Genomic DNA, 23,965 nt, shown 5'->3' with positions numbered 1-23,965 from the left:
GTGTGGGGTATCAGACAACCTATTCTGTATTACTGTGCCGCAGTTAGTGTTCTCTGGACATGGATGGCACTTTTGGTTTTCTGTCCCTGTGGCCAAGCTTAAGACCATAGTCCTATGCACAACAGTGGGTCTGCTCTCTCATGATTGTTAGCTTGATTCTGGAACATCAATCCCTCCTCCATGAGTTCTAATCTTACTGACCACTGACAGGCTGGACCTCTAAACCAGGCCTGCTCCACTATGCCTCACCTGCATTTTGCTGACTGGTCATCATTCTCTGCAGTCTGACTGAACCCCAATCTCTTCCCCTCCAGCCTTCTTTGCCTTTTTGCTGCTCAAGTTCTCAGTATGGTATTCTGAAGATGCATAGTTCACCAGAAGTCACTATTTTCATCACAAAGGACAGTTTCTTTATGTGCAAATAACACATGTACATGCATCTAGCCTAAGGGTGAATATGACTGGGTGGAAACTCATAACACTATTTCCTGAAGAGTGCGTGGGTAAGGGGACACTGATCCTGAAGAGCAGGAGGAGGCATTTCACAAGGGGGACATTTACACTGGTGTCTTTGCTTGTAGGGTTTGCAATGGTCTGTAATACCTCACTGAGGCTAAGAGGAAGATATAATAGCTTCCCAAATGTATTGGTAAACAGATATTTTTTCAAGTGGTACAACATAGCAAATACCCCAGTAGCTGCAACTATATCTCAAAGTTAGCAGATAGGCAAGTGGAGTAAAGCTGCTTTCTCTGGAAGACAGGCAGAATAGCCAAGGCATCCCTCCAGACTTGGTCAAGGCCACACCTGGGGCCAGGCCACATCCTGTGCAAGTGTGTTTAGTTTGGTCCCAAGTGCTTGGATTGTTTGTCAACATTTACTTTGGGAGACACATGTAAAAATCTCCACGCCTGGCTTCTTCTCAAAAACTGGCCTTAGCAAGTCTGCAATCCCCTCACAGGACAATGGGTGGAAGGATGGAGGTGAGCTGTTTTCCTTAGAGAAACCCCATTCTTTCTTCCACTTCTGGGTGGCTGCCTACCTGGTGAGGCCCCTCAGCCTCACCCTCTACAGCCCTGAGTACTGGAGTTTGGAACTCCTCCTTACACATAGGCACTACTTGTAAGTCACCCTGAAATGTATTGAAAATTATGTATCTGGACATGAACGTGTGATATGCCATGGTGAAATCTGAGTATGACAAATTTGTCAGTTAAGATATTCCTGTAAAAATATCTAAAAATTCAGCTGGGCATAGTGGTGCACACCAGTAATTCCAGCTACTTGGGAAGCAGAGATTAGGAGGATTGAGGTTCAGGGCCAGCCCAGGCAAAAAGACAGTGAAACCCCTATCTTGAAAAATTAAAAGAATAGAAAAAACAACAAAATTATAGTTTTCCGTTTTGTGAAAAATCACAGGGACTCAATCTCTTCTTTCAGGCAAATAACATAGTATCTCAGAAAGGGCCTGGGGGTGGTCAGAAATCATTTCTTACTCATTTGGCTGATGAACTGACTGAAGCCTGATGAAGGAAAGTGATCTTCCATGGAAACCCATGGTGGCCCCATTCCCTAGACTGGTAGGAGTAATGCTGATCACAGATACTGCTTGACAGCTGGGCAACATGAGCTGGGCACATCATAGACTCCCACACCTATGGCAGATGGCTGTCATTTGTTGCACTCTGCATAATCAGAATGTAAGGCTTGGCAAGGTGAAGTGGACTCTTGAAGGCCAAACAACTGAGGTGGTAGAATTCCTCTGTAGATATTTCAGGTGGCACCCTAGAGATGGGGTTGGTCAAACCTTCCCTGCTTCCCTGTTTGGATAAAGCATCAAGTTCTAAAGAACCCAATGATTATCCTGGCTACGACCACAGACAACATTCACTCTTACATCTGGACAGAAAGCAGTGAGATTTTACATCAAGGGTCAATACCAGGAAGACAAACCACGAGTCCTCTGCCCAGTATCTTGGACCCAGTGTTAAAAGGGCCTGATTAGTTTCAGATGTAAAGTTCAAACGTGTACAAGCCCAATGCAACAGAGAACAAACCTGAAGATTACAGTGGAAAGAGACTTTTCTCCACATTAAATGACTAAAAGTGAAATGCCATAATTTCTATCCACTCATAGCTGCAAACAGCATAGGCCAAGCCTGTGTGGAATGGAGGAAGGAAGGGACAAAAGACAGCCTTCAAATTTCCTTTCTGATGAAATTCAAGAAGCTTGGCCTTGAAATTGTGCTTAAGATTGAAGAGTTATATTTAAAAATTACAAGGGAATATGTACAATTACATGGGGGAAGTGCTCATAATAAGCTATTAGGTAAAAGTAATTATAAATGAAATGTGATTACATTAACCAGATGAAGGCCTGTGTGTTTTTATCAACACAATTGGAAGAAAACATGCAAGATATAAGAGCATTCATTCATTCATTTTGGTGATTGGCTTCTGAATATTTTTAAAAATCATTTTACCTTATTTCTATTAATGTTTACAAAATATTATAATGTAATTTGTTCTTAAACTTATCTAAAAAAGTGGAAAAAAATGACAAGCTAAAGAGAATTCTTATTCTACATAAGAATAGAAAAAAGAATCAGGACCATAGTGTTGGTGCACAGATGAAATGAACCAGTGCTGTAAAGAAAGAGCACAAAATAGACAGATGTCCAGCCAGAGGGGAAGAAGGAACAAGGTGAAAAACCCAATTCAATTCTTCACACCAGAAAATAAACCCTGGATAGAGGAGAGCCCTGATGAGAGAGAAGCACTAAAACATTATGGGAAATTCAGACTGTTTCATCCTTTAGGGTAAGGGAAAGATGCTCTTAAACAGGCCAAAAGCATATACATTTGGGAAACAAAGGATACACTCAAACAATTGAAATTAAAAGGCATTATTGTACAGTTAACAAAAAACAAAGTTAAATTCAAGCCACAGACTTAGAGACTCTGTGTGTGAATAACTGACAAAGCAGAAATTCATAAGTAAAAAAGGTAGACTTAAAATTTTTTCAAAAAGGACTAGGTCTACAAAAACGGCAATTCATCAAAAATAAGCTCAAATTATTAATACACGTACACAAGACAGTCATCCTTACTAATCACAGGATTGCAAATTAACGTTCATGGGAAATGACATGTGACAGCTACAGGATTAACAAAGTTTAAGATGTCTATGATCCCAAACAGGGTCACAGACCACTGGAGGACCTGTGAACTGGACAACCATTTTGGAGAGTAATTTGACAGTATTCCATCAAGTTCAGAATGACATTGATGGCCTAATTCCTCTTGTAGAAAACGCTGTACATGAAAACAGAGACATATGTACATCTTGCTTATTATTTCCAGTCCTGAACTTAAACAACCTAAGTGTCCATTTATAGAAAAATGGACAAACAAATGAATAGACAACACATGATCATCATGGATAAGACTTAAAAACATGCTGTGAGCAGAAAAGTGTGCTAAGAATATGGTACCATTTGTATAAAGTGTCAAAACAAATGAGGCATTATCACATATTACTTATAAACACCAACATGTATATAAACAGCACAAAGGCAAGATCACCAAATTCAGTTGCCAAATCAGGAAGGAGACACTTCCACTTCTGTGGAAGGCACCTAGCACACAGATATTAGTGAACATTAAGTGGATCACCATGACGAAGAACTTCTCCTCAGAAACTGGGATGAAGATGTGGATGATTTCCCCTTTCACCCGTCCCATGGTCCCATGACTCACCTCAGATGTGAATTTCCAGAGCCATCCCTCTCCCATGATGGGCTCTTTTGTGGACCCAGTTCTGGGGTTCCTGCAAGGTCCTGGTCACTGCAGTCCTCCTGGTCTGTGGCCCACTTATCCTTGGACTTCAGGCTGTCATGTTGGGAGTCCAGAGAGACAATGTCCGAGGGGGAGCTCATCACCCCTGAGTCTTCAGTTGTGTCCTCTGAGGCGAAACAGCTGCCCACGGACCCTGTCTCCTCGGCCTCTGGTGGCAGAGGCGGGACTCCATCCACACTGCAGTGACCAGCAGGTCCCAGGGGCAGGCTTACTGGACAAGACATGCAAGGACAGGTCAGCACAAGCTACTCCAGGTCTCACGCTGCCTACCAAGAGCAACAGCCAATTGACTCTTGGGAAATATGGAATTCTAGGTGCTAGAAATAAGGAAAACCCACTTTCTAACATAAGAGCTTCCTCCAACAACATCTTAACTAAGGAGGTGCCCTGTGTATGTGTGATTGAAAGTAAAACTCTCCCTTAAAAACTGGGTATTTGATTAATTAGTCCTTTAAATATGCATACTCTTTAATACTGTGGTCAAATACATTTAAATATTTGAAGGAATGATATAGTGGATGCAACTGTTTTTAGTCTGACCCTTGGTTTAACTGATGTTGTTTTAAAAGGAGTTTCTTTTTTTTTGGGGGGGGGGGTAAAAAAATTAAGAACAATTAGACTTTTTAGAAATAGAAAGAAACAAATAATTATTTGTTTCTAATTACTAGTGTGGGAATGCCTGACAAATATTTCATAGCTACATTTGAAATGTGGTCTCAAATGTTAATGGTACTCTTTCTTGGCATTTGGCTCTCTTAATTTTACATGTGACCTAGTAAGTTATGGTGTAAAGAAGAGATGACTTTGGGAGAGAACCTTCAGTAAAATTAAAAAGAATCAGAACAAAAGTATCCATGGCTCAGGTCCTGTGACCCCTGACATGAAACAAAGTCCGTGAGATGCACAGAGCATCATCTTGCCGTCAAAGCCAAGTTCTGCTAATGTTAGAGCTCTCTTATTTAGACATGTTGAGGAATACTACAGTCACTCCGCATGTCTACCCAGCTATTCAGAGACACACTTAAATACACGTAGTGTGAGATCGCTGGGTTTTTCTGCTTGAATTTCTAGGTTCTTTAAAAATTACAGAAAGCTCTATGCATAGATCTGGATGGAGTTCCAAGGACAGGAATATACAACTTCAGCCAATTGTCCACCAGAGTTGTTGATTTACTTAGAAATAGACTGCAAACCTCAAGACACTTTGAGGCATATGACCTAAGCACTGTACATGACAGTCCAGGACATAAGAACTGTCCTGCTACAGTTCCAGTGTACTTTGTTCCAAAATCACTTCTCCCAGAAGCAGTCCTTGGACACCTGACACAAATGCAGGCCTGACAGGGGCAGGTCACACTGTAGTGGTGTCACTGCACACCAAGGTAATGGGGCCTCGTTGTCACTCTCTGTATCACCTGCCTGCCTGGACAGCAGGCAGACTAACAACATGTAATATCCTTTGGGTGTTGGTTTATATGAGATCTTGAACAATAAAATAAACATAAGAACATAAGAACACACATTTAAAAGAATACACACTTCACAATAGAGCTCGAAGAAAGGAACGGGTTGAGGAGGAGTGGTTTAGAGGCACAAATGCACAAGGCAACATACTGAATGAGTGAATGCTTTTCAAATATCCAGCTTCCTTCCCAGCTTTTGCCACAAAACTTATTTCTGTTCTGTTTTGCTTATTATTATTATTTGTTTGTTTTTTTGAAACAGGGCCTGCCTCTGCCTCCCGAGTGGTTAAGATTACAGGCAAGCTCCACTATGCCCAGCTGCAAATATCTTAATTAGAGGGTAACTTAGAGAAGAAACACTGCCTGTGGGTTAATATGCCTCACACCTTTCCTGCCCGCCATTTGGTGATAAGCTGTCACCTCCTTGACTCACTGCAGTCTGTGAATCAGCACAGAGAAATCATTCTATGACCCAATCTGTATTTAGAACTGCTCCACTTCAGCTGTCCTGGCAGCCTGTAGGGTGACAGCTTACTGCCTGCCATTTGCTACACTCTTGCCTAGCCTTTGCCACCATTGTTGAACAAATATGTCAACTAAATCTTCTGTTATGAAAACAGAAAAGAGTGAAAAAAAGCACCCGATTTTCAGATCACAAACACCTGAATTCGAATTCCAACCAACAAGTTTCCTAGCTGAGTCCTGGATGGTGGGTTAACAACACTACCCACAGGGCTGCCAGAAGTGCTAATGTCACTGTCAGGTCTCCACTGGCCAGGTGGTTGCCAAGACAGAACAGGCTCTGTGACTGGACCTGTGGACACCAGGTTTCCAGCCTGAGTCTGAGCTCACTGGCAGCTCAGTTTATGAGCGGACAGACACGCCCACAAAGAATGGCCATGCTGTATGGAATATAAACACTTGCTGTACCTCCATAGGCAGAGCAGGACAGGCTGCTCTGAGGGAGAGTTTGCATATAGTAGGTGACACATAAATTGCCCAGTCAGTTCTCTCCCTCTTCTACTCTCCTGCCCTTGCCCTTGTGCTCCCTGTAGCAATCTTCTCAGCTGGAGCTGCATTCACTGCCTGGGGCAGGGGGTTTCCATAGCCCACACAGCTCCTTGAGGCTCAGATGCAACAGTGGTAGAGAGGGGAGCAACCTGCCTCCAACCTTTTTTTAGCCAGTTGTGGCACTGTGAAACTTGTCTGAACTTGTCTTAGATCCCTCAGAAGTTTTGAGACCAAAAAAATTGTAAGACTGAGAGTTAGTTGTCTAAATAAAGCCAACTGCAAAGCCTTAAATGAACCTGGCGAGAAGTCATACATCCAGGGCACATGTGTTTAAACATTTAAAGAATGCATAACACAGAGTGCTATGGCCACAGCTCCCTTCTTGCCCAGACAAGTCCTCTATTTCTCATGGGCATCTTCCCACAGGCCTGTGGCTTGGTCACAGTCATGGTCACGTCACATCTATGCCTGTGCTGTGAGTGGGCAGACAGAGCTGGGCAGACAGGTAAGGAAACCCTCTGAGGCTTTTCTGAGACTCATGAGGGAAGTCACAGGGATTGAAGAAGGGGCAAATGCCCCCCTGGGAGTGATGCCTAACCCATGCTCACACTGTAGGGCAACAGAGCTGCAGCCACCAAGGCACACTGCACCTGCAAGGCTTTGTTGGGGCATGGGGGGGGGCGCGGTGAGGGGGATCAAAGCTGGGTAAGCTACATTCTGGAAAGGTCTCTGGGAGAGCTGTCAGAGAAGCACAGATTTACAGATAGGAACAAATGTTCCCAGGAGGCCCAACCTGGGTTGGCGTCAGTCTCCAAGCAATTTCTGATCACTTCTTCCTACAAAGGCTTTTGTTTGAGTCAGACTCCCCGGGCTGGCTCATCCTGCCCCCATCCTGGCCCCAATTCTCTTTTCTTCTTTCTGCTGGTTCCAACGATTAACCCCATGAACCTTAACATGTTTTGACAATTTCTGAATGAGATAATGGTGCAGAAGACTGTTTTCCTCTCATCAATTCTAAATAGAAACCTGAAACATAGAAGGAAAACTTGGAGCTCCTTGGGCTGTGAAGTGGGTCCTGTGCCCCACATCCCACCCGAACCTCAACTCCCTCCTGCAATGGTTCCAAGAGCTAGAGAGCCTGGGACCTGGTCTGAAATGAGGGGCAGCAGCAGGAGAAGGACTGAGTTAAGAGACCAAACTGAACACTACAGGCCAAGTTCTACTCTCATCTTTGGACACTCCTTTCCTCCATCTGTAAAATAAGTACAAATTCTTTCTGATAAGCTAAAAAAAAAAAATCTCTTCTAAATCTAGAATGTTCTTTGAATTCTCAAATCCGAATGTGGGATGTAAACACTATTTTACAATTGACAGGTCACAACTTAGCAACCTTTTTTTTTTTTTTGTGGTACTGGGGTTTAAACTCAGGGCCTACACCTTAGGTCACACCACCACCTTTTTTGTGATGGGTACTTTTGAGATAGGTTCTCACGAACTATTTGCCCAGGTTGGTTTTGAACTGTGATCCTCCAGATCTCTGCCTCCTGAGTAGCTAGGATGACAGGCATGAGCCACCGGCGCTTGGCACAATTTAGCAATCTTTAGAAGGCACAGTACATTTGCTTTATTCTTTCTGCTGTTTTCTTTCTTCCTTAAGAGAGTCAGTCATTATTTTTAAGTTAATTAATGAGCTGGCAAATTTTTTCTTCTCTTTAAGGTATGAACAACCTATTTTGAACTCAAAAGTTATCACTGCAAGATTTTTTGCTAATGTGAAAACATACTTTGTCTTTAGCAGAAGCCTAATGTAAACACTTGATTGAATTCTGTTCCATGTGGGCAGTCACAAGCCGATGTAAGGACTATTGACCCTTCCATGTCCACTTGAAGTATATAATTCTGATTCAAATACAACAGTCTCTAAATGGGGGCTTTGAGAAATTCTTAGTCGAAGTATAAAAGAAAAAATGCTAAGGCCTACAGCACCTCAAGTTAAACAACCATGTTCAGTTCTCTGCCAGTTCATTTAAATTTGTCTTTTACAAAGCTACCAAAGAAACTTTCAAATGCTAAATATAAATATTTTCCAAGGGCAGACAATACATGACATAAGATTGTTTCAAATTTAGCATGGTGCAAAGGTGATAAACATCCAGTAGAAACTGTAGTTTGAGTTCTGGCCATTGCTGGGGCTGGTACTCTCAATTCTGATGCTCTCTCGTGACGGGGCTGGTACTCTCAATTCTGATGCTCTCTCGTGATGATAGGTGGCAGCAGGCGGCCTCAGCTCACAGGCAGTCACAAGACCAGAAGAGAAATCACCTTCTGAGATTCCAAGCATGTACCACCTCACCCAGCTTGCATCTGTATATTTTTAATGGATTCATTTTTATTGCTATTTTAATAAGTGAAAATTAAAGGTCTTGCATCTTATGATTTCTTAAGATCAATTTCACCAAGTTTATATGGTCCACAGAACAGGTTTTGAAGAAAGAAAATGTACTTCCCTAGGCCACACATCACTCACAGCCAAAAAGCCATACTTGTCCTCCTCTCCACTTACTCCTAATTCTCTGTGTTGTAGGACCTTCAAACAAAGGGAAAAAGGTGCTCCTGATGCAATGATACAAACTAACACAATGCATTTTAGTTATTTTTATATATCCCCCAAATAATTTTGAACCATGCACCCCCTCACATTTTTAATTCATGTCTGAAAATTTCCATCATGAGTAAAACTGGTGTACAATTCTAGTGTTGTAAATATTAATATTTATGTAAGTTCTTCATTTAAAAAATGCAATCCAAGAAATCAGAATTATCATTGAATTTTCATGCCTAGCACCCTCCACGTAAAAAGATATGAACAAGACCTTTTTTGACAGGCAGCGTTTTACACTCTGTCTCTTCTTTCTTTAACTCCTTTCCACTCTACAGCCCAAGAGAATCTCATCTTAACTAAACACATACTATGCTTGCGATATGTATTTTTAATCCATTATTCTTTTTGTATGAAATGCAGTAATATTTATTGGACATGGGTCACACACTAAGGGGAGAACACTGCATGTGAGGAACAGGGAAAGGGAAGGAAACCTAAAACTTGAATGTGGTTGATGTGCTCACTCTAGAGGAGAGAATAAAGTATCTTAAACTGACAGAGGCCACTATGGGAAGGGGACCAGGAAGTAGTGAAGAGGTCTGGTAGAGATGAGCCAATGTGGGTTGCAATATACAAGTGCATGGAAGCAATGCTAGGAATCTCTCTGTATAGCTATCTTTACCTCAAACTAGCAAAACGCTATGTCTGTCTTAATATCTGTTATGTTTTCTCTTCAACAAAATCGGAGAACAAGAGGGAGGAACAGGTTCTGCCCAGAAGCGGCGGGGTGGGGGAAGGTGGAGGGGGCGTGCAAGAAGTGTGGGGAGGTGGACCACACAATGTAAAAAATGTATACACATGACGGTAAATGTAAAAATGATAAAATAAAGGAAAATATTCACAAGCCAAAAAAATCTTTTTGGATGAAATGTGATCATAATCAAAATTTATTTTTTATTTCCTTTCACCACAAGAAGATAGCAGTGGTAAGTTCTTATTGTATATTAAGGTATCACTGTGATACCTTAGTGGTCAACACCTTTTTTTTTTTTTTTTTTTTGCAGTGCTGGGATGGAACCCAGGGCCTTGCAGAGCCAGAGAAGCATTCTACCACTGAGCTATATTCCCAGCCACATAACTTTGGCATTTGTTAAACAAAAAGGTAAAATATCATTGGAAATGCATCTTATAATGAGTTAAATGAGGCTGTTTTCAATTAATTCCTTAGAAATGACTGGAATCCTTATTGCTAGAATGAGGCAGGGTTTGACATAAATTCAATTCATAGCTTTCATTTTTAATAAGATATAAGGACCAGAACACCTTGTTCACAGAAGTAAGTAGAGATAAATTAATGGAGTTTCGTTACAGCTACATCATTCCACTTGATTTTTAAAATTCTTCCTCTATTATGTGCCAAAAATCACTTAATTGATCTGTCGTAATTAAGAAATTATGCTTAATGATCTAAAATCAGACAACTTGGTTATGCCCTTTGTCAATTTGGTTGGAAAAAAAATTAGAAAACTACCTGATGTTCAAAAGCATTTGCCATCAAATACCAAGTTATTTATCTGCTTAACCTAATGCTAATATTTCCACCTGTCTTGTTAGGCACCAAGAATAAGATTTATCCACCTCAGAGAACTGCACCTTAGTGGGATTCCCAATGGGTAGAAGGCACATCTGTCCTTGTGAGCAAGGAGAAGGGCATTTGTCAAACTTGCCATTGGGAAGGAGACTTGGAATGATGCTGGTTAGTTCTCAGGCACGTCAACTTGGGGAAAGATACATGTGGAGGCAGAGCATCTAGAAAGGGACTCCTTTGGAAAGTCCTGGTGCTGTCCCAGGGGAATATACCGAGGTTCATGGAGAATGCCACAGAAATACAGAGTGGTGTTATTTATTCTAGCTAGCAGAGTCAGCAGAGCTGACTATTGAACCAGGTCTTGGATCAAGCATGATTTGGAGATGGAGAAGAACAGTTCCATCAAAGATGGGTAAAAGTACTAACACATGAGAATACATGGGAAAAATGGAGGATGGATGCTGGTGAGTATCTCGTGTTATGTATATGACTATGTATACCCACGTGTGTGGAAATGTTCAGGAGGAAAGGTAGAGAGGCAAGGTATAGGATTAGCTTCTGAGAGAACATGTGCCATCAGTACCATATGGAGTCTGCTCTGCCTAGTGGCACCAAACATTGCTATTCTCTTTCTAATTGATCCCTTAGGTACAGTTTCCTCAAAGTAAACTTACCTTGATGGGCACTATATAGAATTTTGTGTGAATGTGCTTGTCACGAACATCACATGGTGAAGGTAACAATATACAACCAGCTCACTACAGAGCACTGCTGTGTTCATTTTGTATCTTTTCAAGAAGGCAAAATGGAGAATGTATGGATCTAAAAATAGACCTGGGTTATCTTAAAGATCAAGTCATATCTTTTTGGTATCAATCTACCCCTATTTTTCCATAGCCTGAGCCCTTACTATAGTCCTAGAATCTTTACGTATCTAATAGACTCTGAGCAGAGAATATTCCCACCTATTCCTTTATGAGACAGAACTGTGTTCCCATCGGCTGTTCTTTTAAAAACATCCATAGGAAACAGCTGCTGCTTTTATCTGTCCAGCACTGTCTCCTTCCCTGTTTGTGTTAAGTGAATTCCATCCTCTTGTGTGTGACCTTATTTTTTTTTATCTGGGCGGGTCCATCTTCACCTAAAATCCACAGCCACAGAAGCAAAAGATCAAGCAGAGCTTGGGCAGTCTCAAACCTTTGGACACCATGATAGATTCAATAATGGGTATGTCTTAAACTGGGTAAATCAAATCCTTCTTACAACCTTCCCAGCAGAGCTCTTGGGGAAGCTGTTCTTGTCATCCTGGGATAAATGGGTTGGGGGTGAGGTTTGGATAAATGCTAGTTATTTGAACTGGTACATGGTTTTCCACTCGTTGGAAAGAAACATGGTCCCAAGTCAATTTTCAGTTCATGGAACCAACCAAGTTTATAATAAAGCTTCATGTCTTGGAATTCCCAGTTATAGGAACTAAAAACAACTAAAATTGTGATACACACAATTTCAATCCCTTTTGAAATTCACTGTGACCTGCAGTGGACCTCGGGTTCTATGCATGTCTGTGTGTCTCTCCTCTACCACCCTGCTTTTCCCTGGGGACCAAGGTCTAGGCACTATGAAAATTCCACACTTGGGCTCTGGGGCCTCCTACCCAGGAAGGAAGGTTTCCTCATCTTAAACTCTTGATGAAATAATAAACACTTTTAGTATTGAATAAGAGAAATGAGCATTCTTTGATAAAATCCGACAACCTGGCCAGACTTCATGATATTTGTTTCTTCCTACATCTCTCTGAGGTAGTGACAATTTCCTCCTCCTTTTCTTCCTCCAGAATCCCTGAGGGCTTTCACCTTTGCAGCTGTGTGGTCCTGGGCCTGACTCTGACACAGGCCCTTGGTTAGGGACCCCAGCTCTATACTCCTTAAGAGTCCCAGGCAGGCTGGCTCCACCTTGCCCTTCTTTCTTGTGATTTCCTCCTCATTTCCCACCCAACACAATGTGAGGAAATGGAACACACTTTGTACTTAAAACATAGTTCCCCTCCCCAGCTTTCTCTCTCAGCTATGGGAGAAGGTCATCCAACTCTCTGGGCTCATTCTGGCCTTTCCTCTTCTCTGGGGAACAGCTGGGAGAAGCAGGGGGCAGGAGAACCAGGAGGGAGACGTCTATGTGTAGAAGCTCAATGAAGACGAGATTACACCTGTGATCCCAGGCTTGGTTCCTGCATCTTCCTATAAGCTGGATGGAGTCCCCTCCTCCAGCAAGCTTCTCTCTCGGGCAGTCTCATTCCCAGACTCATTATGTCTGAGGGCTCTTTCTTTTGCCCTAATGCTGAGTCTATCCAGCTCAATGCTAAACCCCTCAGGATCTCAGTGAAGGCACTCCTCCAAAGTCCTCATGATAAAATGGGGTTCCTCTCCCTAAGGTTCCAGAGTAGAATCAGTGAGACGGCACAGAGAAGCTAGTGTGACACAGGGGCCAGGTTCAACTATGACAGATCTAATGACCAATCTTAGGTGCTAGACCTTGCTGCCTGGTTGGCCACAAACACCCCCAAGTTCTCTGAGATGGTGGATGGTGGGTCCTGTAGTTGGCCTGCATCAGAATCCCCCAGGGACTTGTGAAAACTAGATTGTTCAGCTGTCCTCCATGCTCCAGTTTTTTTATTTCTGTTTTTGGCAGTACTGGGATTTGAACTCAGGGCTTCACACTTGCTAAACAAGATGCTCTTATCACTGGATCCATGACTTCAGCCCTTTTGGACTCTTGGTTAATTTGGAGATAGGGTCTCACTTTTTGCCCAGGCCAGCCTGGACCACAATCCTCCTATTTTAAGCTTTCCACTTTAGCTAGGATGACAGGAACGTGACCACCATGCGCAGTTGTTTTATGGAGATGGGTCTCACAAAGTTTCTTTCTTGGCCCAGGCCAGCCTGTAAATGCACCAGGCTAAAACTAACTTTCTCTTCTCTTTTTCTTCCTTTCCTGTCCTTTCTCTCTCTCTCTCCCTCTCTCTGTTTCTCTCCCTTCTTCCTTCTTTCTTTAATCCCTCACTTTCCTTCCTTCCTTCCTTTTTTCTTTTTGGTCAAATTGGGGATTGAACTATGGGCCTTGCACTTGCTAGGCAGGTGCTCTACCACTTGAGCCACGTTCCCAGTCATGCCCTGGTTTCTGATTCAATGAGGGCTGCATTTCTCTTCTGTTCCTGGGCGATGCTGCCACTGCTGGGCCACACACATGGGAAGGGTTTCTTCCATCTTGTCCAGTTCACCGCCTCTTGCTCTTTCTTCCATAGCTGAGTTGCAATCATAAGCTTTGCACCATCATGCAGTTTCCTGTCCTCATCTTACTGAAATCTATTCCATACTATATTTCAAAGACAGTTATTTCCCAACCAATCTTTAAAACTCACATTCAGGCTGGGTGCTTTGGCTCATGCTTGTGATCCTAGCTACTCAGGAGGCAGAGATCAGGAGTCACGACTTGAAGCCAGCCCAGGCAAAAAGTTAGTATGACCTCATCTCAATCAATAAGCCAGGTGTGGTGGTGCATGCTTGTGGTCCCAGTTATACTGGAGGCCTTCAGTAGGGGGATTGTGGTCCATACCAGTAAAACCCTACCTAAAAAATAACTAAAGCAAAAAAGGGCTAGGGGTGTGGCTGAAGTGGTAGAGCACCTGCCTCGCAAGCACCAGACCCTGAGTTCAAGCCCCAGTGCTGCCAAATAAATAAATAGCAAAAAAAGTCACATTCCACTTTTGCTGTCAAAAGTAGGGGTATTTTCCTCCTTCCTATGTTAGGAGGCTCCATTTCTTATTACAGACGAGCACAAGGATGGACACCTGTTGTTCCAGTTACTGAGGAGGCTGAGGCAGCAGGATCACTTAAGCCCAGGAGTTCAAGGCCAGCCTGGGCAACATAGTAAGACCCTGTTTCAAAAACAACAAGCAAAATACAAAAAGTCATTTTCCATTCCCATGCACTTCATATATGTCCCATTTTGTGGGAAGTTGCCCCCCAAATGCCCTCAAGAGGATTAAAAATAACATTTTCATCCAGACAGAAGTAGAGCTGAAATAATTACTTGTGGATTGTATATGAGAAGAATTTCAGAGACAGTGAGACTTTCAAACACAAAACTTATCAGAAATGTTTGTAGAATATGCTAAAAGGTAGAAGACAAATAGCAATGGGGGTATAAGAAGGGCCATGGAGAACTGTTCCTGAGAAAGGCAGGAGCTCCTGAGTTCTGAGTGGTGATGGGAGGTGTCAAATGCAGAGACGAAGCCAATGGGATCCTGAGATACAGGAGAAAGTGGACCAGGTAAAGCAGTGAGATTCACAAGTCACAGGTATCAAAGAGGCGTCATACAGTGAGCACGTCATGTAAAGATGAAGGACTGAAGTATCCACAAGCCAAGGAACATCAAAGATGCTGGCAAAGCCACCAGAAGGTGGGTGAAGCCAGGCAGGATCTTCTCCTACAGGTGTCAGATGGAGCACAGCCCTGCTAGCCTTTTGACTTTAGACTTCTGATCTCCAGATCTCAAAGATAACAGGTGTTCATGGTTGTAGCCGCCATCTATCCTGTCATCATGCTATGAAGAAGTAGCTCTAAAAGTGACCTGGGAGAAACGAGCCCACCTCAATGACAGAGTTAAAGTCTGAGTCCCCAAGTATTATCTGCCTCTCATTTCGGCATTACAACCTCTACCCACAGCCAAAGCCCCATCAGCTTAGCCTCCAATTTACTATTTTTGCCCTCTTATTTGTGTAAACTGCCTAACGTTTGAGACAGATGGAAAAGCTAAAACTGTGAAGATGACTTATTCAACCTGTGACCTGAGTCTGGACCAATGAATAAACATATATACTTTTAATATTGAAAAGACATTCTAATGGATAGTTGTTTCAAGACAAGTTCCCCTCTAAATAATTTTAGAAACCACAGAGTACTAAAATACCATAAAAAGAGAGTAGAGAAAAGCTAAATGACTAATAACTGCATATCTATCATGTTCTTCTAAGACATTCTCCTACATATACAGCAAAATTACCACCCAATGGCCACTTAGACCCAGCACAGTGGTTGGCCTAAGGACAACGAAAAGTCATTCCATGGTTTTCCCATGGAGCCCTCTTGCCCACGTCCAGCCAGCTTGGTGATGTGTATCTGCCTGTAACAATGACAAGATCGGCATCTGAGCCCATCATTTGGGGAAACTTGTACAGAATTGTTTCTAGCCTTATCCAAAGTCAACAGACTACACAGGCAGTAAATTAAATGTTTCACACACAAACCACCTGTCTAACTCACAATTATGGTGGCCCAAAATAACTTGGCTTTATTGGCCAGAAAACACTCACCTCAGCAAAACTCACCAAATACCCAAAATAACCTGCATGGGATGCTGAGGTCCAGCCTAGGTTTTTAGGGTCAGTCCTGGAGACTTGAGGTCAGTCAGATGCTGTCTCCTGTGGAAGCAAGGAGCTACTCTTCCCTCTCTTTCCTAAGAGGGTGGCCATTATTTCTTCCATTATGATCGGGTTTAAGAGACAGTCACACTACCACCAAACTTTACTAGGGTTTTCCTATGAGGATTCTCTTGGACTATGAAATGAAGTTTATTTTTTACAGCTAGCAAGGAAAATACAAGCAACTGGGATGAAAATAATCACTCATCCCTGAGATCCACATTGTTTACATTCAGTTGCTTTTTCTTCTTGTTTTGTTTTTCTTCTATTTTTACAGGCTTTTAGGATACATGTGTAACAAAATTCCATAGAAAATCAGATACATAATAAGGTAGAATGAAGAGATAAAGCCATTGGGGTTATAAAACATATATACATGGAAATATCACAAGGAAACTGTGATAGTTACCCTGTGTAGCTACCTTTATCTCAAACAAGCTAAAATGTCATGTTTTCAATTTTATCTTTTCTCTTTTTTCCTCTACAAAATTGGAGAACAGGAGGGCGGAACAAGTCCTGCAGCTGGGGGAGGGGGGACTGACACCAGTGAGAGGTGGGAGGTGTTGGGGAAAGGGTATAGGAGGGTGAATACGGTGCAAAAAATGTGTACACATGCATGTAAATGCAAAAAATTATACCTGTTGAAACTAATTCAGGAGTGGGGGGTGAAGGAGAATGGTAGAGGAGGTGAATTCATGTATGATATATTTGAAATATTATAAAAACCTGTGTAAATGCCACAATTTACCCCCACTCATCACAACAATAAAGGACAAAAAAAATTAGATACATGACCTCACTGTTATGTTTATGGGCTCACTTTATACTCAATAGATCCAAGACAAATTTTCTCCTACATCTTTCATGGCAATTTAAATTATTATGTTGCTACACAGTGCTGACTAAGCTGTGCTCTTCAGCACAATAGTCTCTCTGGGCTTTGACTTTCTCATCTGTAAAATGGAAATAAGAATACCAGTAACCATTCATTCAGGAGCTGCTTGGGAGAGACATGAATACCCTGGAGACAGTAAGTGTGGGCTGTCATAATGTATCTTATTATTGTCATTTTGATCTTCAGGTGGCTATAATCATTAGTAGTCACAATCTCTTAAAACCTGGCAAATGCAAGAACAAACTTGATGATAAGCAGATTTCAGCAACTGCAATCTTCAGACTTTGGAGAACTAGCCCTAAGTAAGACATATCTCCACACCCCAGGAGAGGAGAGGAGAGGAGGGAGAGAGTGCTGCAAGGTATCAGTTCCCAGGAGGAAAGCCCAGAAGCAGTGGAGGCAGAAATAATTTGTGGATCAAAAAAGCTTGGCAGGATGAGTGCTCACATCTTTAGTGGTCCAATGTGTAGGCAAATCCAGGCAAGGTACCAAGAAACCGGTGGAAGTGTTGCTTTGTTTTGTGTATGCTCATTTGTGCCCTCTCCCAATTACCCTACCACCTGTTGTCTCGTCCTGTTGCTAGCATCAGCTCCCTTAAGAAATACAACCCAAGGGAAAGAGTGTCCTCTATTTGCTATTGTTTTCTACTCCTGCAGAATTTTTATTTCTTTGCATCACCAAGTGTAGCCGGTCCTTTGCTTACTTACTGCTTACACATTCATCTCACGGGACAGCCCTTGCTTCCCAACACCCTTGGCAGACTGGAAATGGAGACACTTCTTCCTGACTTGTATTTGATGAATCCTCCACCGGCATCACCTCCATAGGAAGCTGTGCTGTGGAATCTGCTGGAGCCTCCCATAGGTCAGTTTTTTCTTTGTTGCGCACACTTGAATTCTGGCCTGCCTGAAAATCTTCCAACACCCCATACACAAACTGCTGAGCACATGACACCTGCCCAGGTCTCACAGTCATTATCTTAACAGGTCACATTTTCTGCATGATTATTAAAGCAGAGGCTCACCATAGGGGAGTAGTTCATGGGAAGGTAAGATTCTTACTTGCTTCTCCATTCTCAAGTGCTTCTGCCACAGCTACCACCCATGGACTCATAGAATTCCTCAACCCTGGCCCCACAATCACAGTACCATCAGCATTGCTTCTGATCAAGGAATTTCCCATACAACCATGAAGTACAGTGATAGGCCCATGCTCATGGAACTCACTGATCTCGCCTTGTCCCCTACCATCTTGAAGGTTGTACAACTGTGTGGTGGCTTTTAATGGCTCACAGAACCGTGCAAAGTAATACCTTGCAAGGCTGCATACAGTATGAATCAATGTCCAATACATGGTGCTATTTCTTCTGTAGCCAGGATTCAGGGGTCCAGCAATGGAGCTGGCAAGCCTAGGAGTGGCACCCCTCATGAGTCACCCACCAGCTCAGTCCTTGCTTCCTTTTCTCACAGCATTCATTATACTGTCCTGGCCTCAGGCTGTTAGTTCCAGAAGGAGGAATGATTCCACCAAGAGACACAATAGGCCAAGAAGGGAATTACAGCACTGGCTGGGGTAACTGATCTAGACTGCAAATGGGGGAAATGATCAGGTGTGGAACACAGGAAATCCCTTAGGGCATGTCTCAGTATTACCATGCCCTGTGATTAAGGTCCGTGGTACGGACAACTCTGACAACCCAATACAGGGAGACTCCTAATGAACGGAGGTTTGGCTCACCCCACCAGATAAAGAACCATGATCAGTGGAGGGTCTTGCTAAAGACCAAGGGAAGTGCAGAAAGGACAGTACAAGAAGGTAGTTATAAACACCAGCTGTGTCATGGGACCAGTTACAGAAATGAGGACTGTCATATTTCCTTAATTTGTCATGAATGTTTCTGTATATAAACATATATATGTATATATGTATGTATATGTTATGTATATATGTATGTGTGTGTGTGTGTGTGTGTATGTATGATGTGGCTACTGAATGGTCACTCCAAGTATCCTAACTAAACTTTTAAGGGCTAGTTTAAAAGCAGCCACGCTGGCAGAAGTGTCCCAAACATCACCACTGCTTGCCTTCTTCCTTCTGTGTCTCATCATCATATGGAACTGTGCATACTTGCTGATCCACAGGGACTGAAGGGGAGAATGACTGTCCAGCTGGGACCAGAGCTCAATGAGTCACTGGAGGCAGCTCTGAAACTGATGTCCCAATGGGCTACATCTGGGAAATGGTGACCTGAGACAGGATATGGGCCCTGCTGGGCTGTCTGCTGTCCTGGTGGTCCCACAACATGTGGGACAGTTCTGGGGTACATGCAGCAGCAGGCACAGGGGTGCCTGATTCTTCAACCCCTGTTTTTTGAGGTCCTTACATTCAGCAGCCATTGCCACAGTGCCAGTGTGGAGCAGGGCACCTACCAGAGATCCTCTGAGAAATGGAAAGGACTCCACAGTTGTAAGACATTTCATTTTTATGAGCTGTCAAAGACATAGTTAAAGAGATCTTCCAAAGGTTATATGCACAGTTAATAAATATGCTGAGTAAAAGGAGGAACACAGAAAAAGCCTTGAATTACTCAGGGGGAACTTGGGTAGTAGAAAATTAAACATTTTCTTTAAGGGTTATTTGACAACAGAATCTTAACTTTTTAACTTTTTTTTCCATTTTTTTTTAAAGTGGCAGTTTGAGTTACTTCATCTCTTCATTTTGACTAAGTCAGGCATCACAAACTGTCACAGCTACAAGGGTCTGGGGATATCAGGGGTGAGACTGAGGCTGGGAGAGGGTCAGGTGTGATCTGTCAATGGTCCAGAGGCATTTTAAATTGTGGTTGTTTTCACAATATTTAAGATTTGTTGAGTGCTGATCATTGTTTTAAATGTTTTACATGAATTTGCATGTGCAATTCTGGAAACGTCTTTTTCTATCAATGGAAAGAACCTCTGGCACACAGAGGTTAAGAAGTTGCCTGAGGTTCCAAGTAAAAGAACTAAGACTTGAGTATTGGTTCTAGGCTACTCTCCTATCCCCCATGTTACACTTTGGCAGTCACAGCATCCTTTCTGCCCCCTGGATGACAGACACATGCCACAATCCCCACCTTATTGGATAAGATGGGGTCTACCTGACTTCTTGCCTGGGCTGACCTCAAACCACAGTCCACCCTTCTCCCAGTCTCCAACTCCTGAGTAGCTGGGACTACAGATGTGAGCTACCACAACTGGCTCTATGAATGACTCCTGGGGACATTATACTAAGGGAAATAAGTAAGTCACAAAAAGGCAAATACTGTTATGATTGCACCTACACAAGGTATCAAGAGTAGTCAAATTCTTAGAAAGTGAAATTGTGGTTGCCACAGGTTGGGGTAAGAGAGTTGTTTAATGAATACCCCATGTCAGATTTGAAGATGGTAAAGTCCTGGAGCTGTGCTTTCCAATGTGAATACATTTGGCAGTGCTGACCTGTATATTTGAAAAAAATTTTTAAACCATAATAGAAAGCATATTAACTGATTCAGCAGTTTATTCAAACAACGTTAAAAAGCCGTACATAGGTCGAGCAAAACTAAGTCTAAGCAAAACACAGAGGCTACTAGGCTTCAGAGCAGAGTCTCCAGGGCACTTCTGTCTGAAATGTCTGTACCGCAATCTGTGGTTAATGGTTAATATCTGGGCTCAGTTTCCTCAGAAGTCCTATTAGCCAGGAGAAACCAGTGTCAACATGGCAAACTCGAAGATGGATAGAATTCATTAAATTGAGTGATGTGAATAACTGATTTCAGGAGGAACACTTATGAGTCTGTACATATAAAACATCTTCACAGCAACCCAGCAAACACACACAGAAGTTAAAGAGAAAAACAAATGTTGGGCTTTTTATGACTGATCTCTGAAGCCCCAATAATTCAGATGTAGATAAGACACAAAGCAGGTTTCCTTCTCACTCATGTGTGTGTATGTGTGTAAACGTTGTGTACTTATATTCACAAATGCTTGGAAGATCTAGTTAAAGGCTGAGAAAGTGCTTGGGTAATAGGGGAGGAGGTAAGAAACAGGAACCATTGATTTCAGCGTTGTGTAGAAAATTGCAGCCCTCCATTGTCCCCAGTGAAAGTGTGCCTCTTAGGAATTCTCAGCTTTGTCCTGCTAGCAGTGGGGAGATTCAGAAACCAGCTCAGGCACCTTGTCAGATCTGTAGCTCCTCCATAAACTGTGGGGCAAGGATGGAATTCAATGCCAGGATGCACACAGGAGAGACAGGTGGCATCCTGGCCGCCTGAGGGGTGGGGATAGCAATAGATCATGGCAGAATTTGGGCAAAGTCAGTGCAGCTGGTCTGAGAGGTGGCAGGACACAGACATGGAGTGTGGCCCTGGAGTCAGACACTGGGTGCTGCCCATTTTTCTACCATGGTATAACATATGCACTCTTACCTCTGTTGTGTTCTCAGCAACCTGGGGATGATGCCCAGCAGTTGTTATAGGTGGAACTGTGTTCCCCAAAACTCATGTATTGAAGTCTGAACCTCCAGTAAATTCAGAATGGAACATTACAAGGGTAAGTCCTTTAAAGAAGTCTCATGCCTGTAATCCCAGCTACTTGGGAGGCTAAGATCAGGAGGACTGTGGTTTAAGGCCAGCCTGGGCAAATAGTTCACAAGGTCCCATCTCCAAAATAACCAGAGCAAAATGGACCAGAGGTGTGTCAAATGGCAGAATGCTTTCTAGGCAAGCATGAAGCCCTGAGTTCGAATCCCAGCACCACCAAAAGAAGTGACTAAGTTAAAATGGGGCCCCAAGGGTGGACCTTTATCCAGTATGGTGTCCTGAAAACAAGAAGAGATCAGAACACAGACACTCAGATAGGGGAGATCTTGTGAGATCACAGGGAGAGCATGGTGATGCTGTCTGCAAACAAGGAGAGAGGTCTCAGAGAGAACAAACCTTGCTGACACTTTGATGTCAAACTTCTGGTCTTCAGAGCAAGGAGAGAACAAATGTCTGTTGTTTGAGCCTCCAGTCTGTGGTGTTACATCATGGCAGCCCCAGCTAGCCAGCACAGCAGTGCACCACGTTGCTATGCAGAAAACACTAAAGTAATTCAAGGTTCTAGCAGACTCTCTGGTCCTGAGAGGTGCCAGCAGATGAGAACCATCTGAGTCTATCTTTGGGGTCCCTGGTCCCCCTCTGGAGTCAGGCTACTTCCTATGTGACATTTTGGTTTGATGCTGTACTTGGTGTTGGCTTCAGTTTGAACAAACAGTTCAGCTGGTGGCTGCTGACTAAGAGGAGTGGCTTCCAGCATGACAGGAGCACACCACTCTCACATCAGTAAGACCTGAAGTCATCCATGTTCTCTTCTGTGGACACAAGGCTGGCTACCAGGGGAGGTCACTGCAGGCATGGAAAGGGAGTCTCATAGCACCTGCCCACATACCAAGCAGGGCACAGCCAAGGGAGGAGGTAGAGCAGAAATTAAGCAAGTACTCAGGACCAGATTGGCAAGGAGGAAGTCCTGGCTTCAGTATTAACTTGCTTTTGACTTTACATAAGTTTCTTATCATCTCTGTGCTGTTTTTCTTATTTAAAAAAATGAGGGGAATAGCAAAAGCAGTGACCTGGAAGGGCATGGTTGAGATTAAAGTGTGAGGGGCAGTTTTTAGCCATTATTACCTCCTGCTCTTACAGGGGTGAATCCATGAAGTCCCAAAGCCCTGCCCCTCTCTGGCTGTGCCCTTCCTCAGTCCCACTGTGTGCTATCCACTCTGTGCCAGGTGCTTCTCAGCTAACAAACAGCCAATGGAGACAGATCTAAGTGGGAGGATGAAGATGGACAACAAAGCTGGAGCTTATTAATGTGGTGGTGATGGGTTCCTGCCCTATCCCAAAGTGCATGGCTACCCATTTTACGAACAATTTGACCATGTTCTCCTTCATTTTTAAGTCTCTTCCCAGTGGAAGATCAGGCACCAAAGAAGGAGCCTGACAATTTTGGGAGGGCTAAGTGGTCAAGTTTATAGTCTCTGAAAAGGCTACCAGCAAGCCAAGCACAGATTCAGGTATATCTTGTGTGTGTATAGGTGGGGGTCAGACCAGCAACAAGCTAATATCACCCCATACTGTGCTGACCTCACACCTTGACATGTGTGCATGCACGCATGTTATGTACATGTGTATGTATGAGTGGGTGTATATGTATTAGTATGTATGCACATGGTGTACCCACGTGTGATGTGCGTACATATATGGTGTATGCACATGTGCACACATGTGAACGTTTCATGTACACACATGCATTTATCATGTATATATGTATACATGTACCCACACAATGTGCAAATGCACACATATATGTGCATATATATATACACATACCATGAGTGCACATGCATGTAGATGTGTGTGTGGATGAATAAACGTATGCACACATCACCTTTTATATCCGTTAGTCACCCCTGCGACAGCGGGTGGACAGTCTGACAGTAGACTACTTGGCTGTGTGATTTTAGGCAAGTCACTAGACATTTCTGGCCTCATTTTTCTTTTTTGTGAATATGGAGGGCTCAGCCCTAACCCCACTACTGTAGCCACCAAGCCTCCTCTATTTGTGTGACTGGCTGCAACATAATACTGGCATACATGCAAAGCCCTGTTTATTTTTTGTATCTATGTTTCCATTCTCTCCAATGCATCACAGGGATAACCACGGCTCCCCCTTGTGGTTAAAATACACAAGTAAAGTCACTAGTTGCCCAAAAAGATCCACTCCCTCAAATAAACCAGCCCCTCAGGTGCCTGCTAACCTAGCAGAGAGGGTGAAAGGGTTAGAGGGCAGTTGACCTACTGCAGTGGGGCCCTGGAAGATTCTGCCCTGGCGCTGGCCCGTCTGCTCCCCAGATGGGCAGCGGGCTGCTGGCTAAAGCTGGCCCTCTGTCAGTGGCTCTCAAGCTGGCCAGGGCAACAAAGGAGGCAAGCTGGCCTATGTGTAAACGATGCACTCTTGCCTCCTCAGCAGGAGAATAGTCCTGTTTGTCTTTAAATCTGGAGGGAGGCAGTGT

At 43.2% G+C, this 23,965-nt stretch overlaps 1 protein-coding gene across 9 annotated transcripts in view; it reads right to left on the bottom strand.

The window, feature by feature from the left end:
• Positions 1-23,965, bottom strand: part of Cobl (cordon-bleu WH2 repeat protein) — a 247,872-nt gene that overhangs the window by 26,727 nt on the left and 197,180 nt on the right. For all 9 annotated transcript variants that reach the window (XM_074065488.1, XM_074065489.1, XM_074065487.1 and 6 more), the window contains one exon: positions 3,760-4,069. In XM_074065488.1, the coding sequence (XP_073921589.1) occupies positions 3,760-4,069 (310 nt within the window). The remainder of the gene's footprint in view (positions 1-3,759; positions 4,070-23,965) is intronic.

The sequence above is a fragment of the Castor canadensis genome, chromosome 2, assembly GCF_047511655.1.
Source record: "Castor canadensis chromosome 2, mCasCan1.hap1v2, whole genome shotgun sequence".
Taxonomy (NCBI): Eukaryota; Metazoa; Chordata; class Mammalia; order Rodentia; family Castoridae; genus Castor; species Castor canadensis.
The sequence above is the reverse complement of the archived record's forward strand: the minus strand, read 5'-3'. Positions and strand labels throughout refer to the sequence as shown.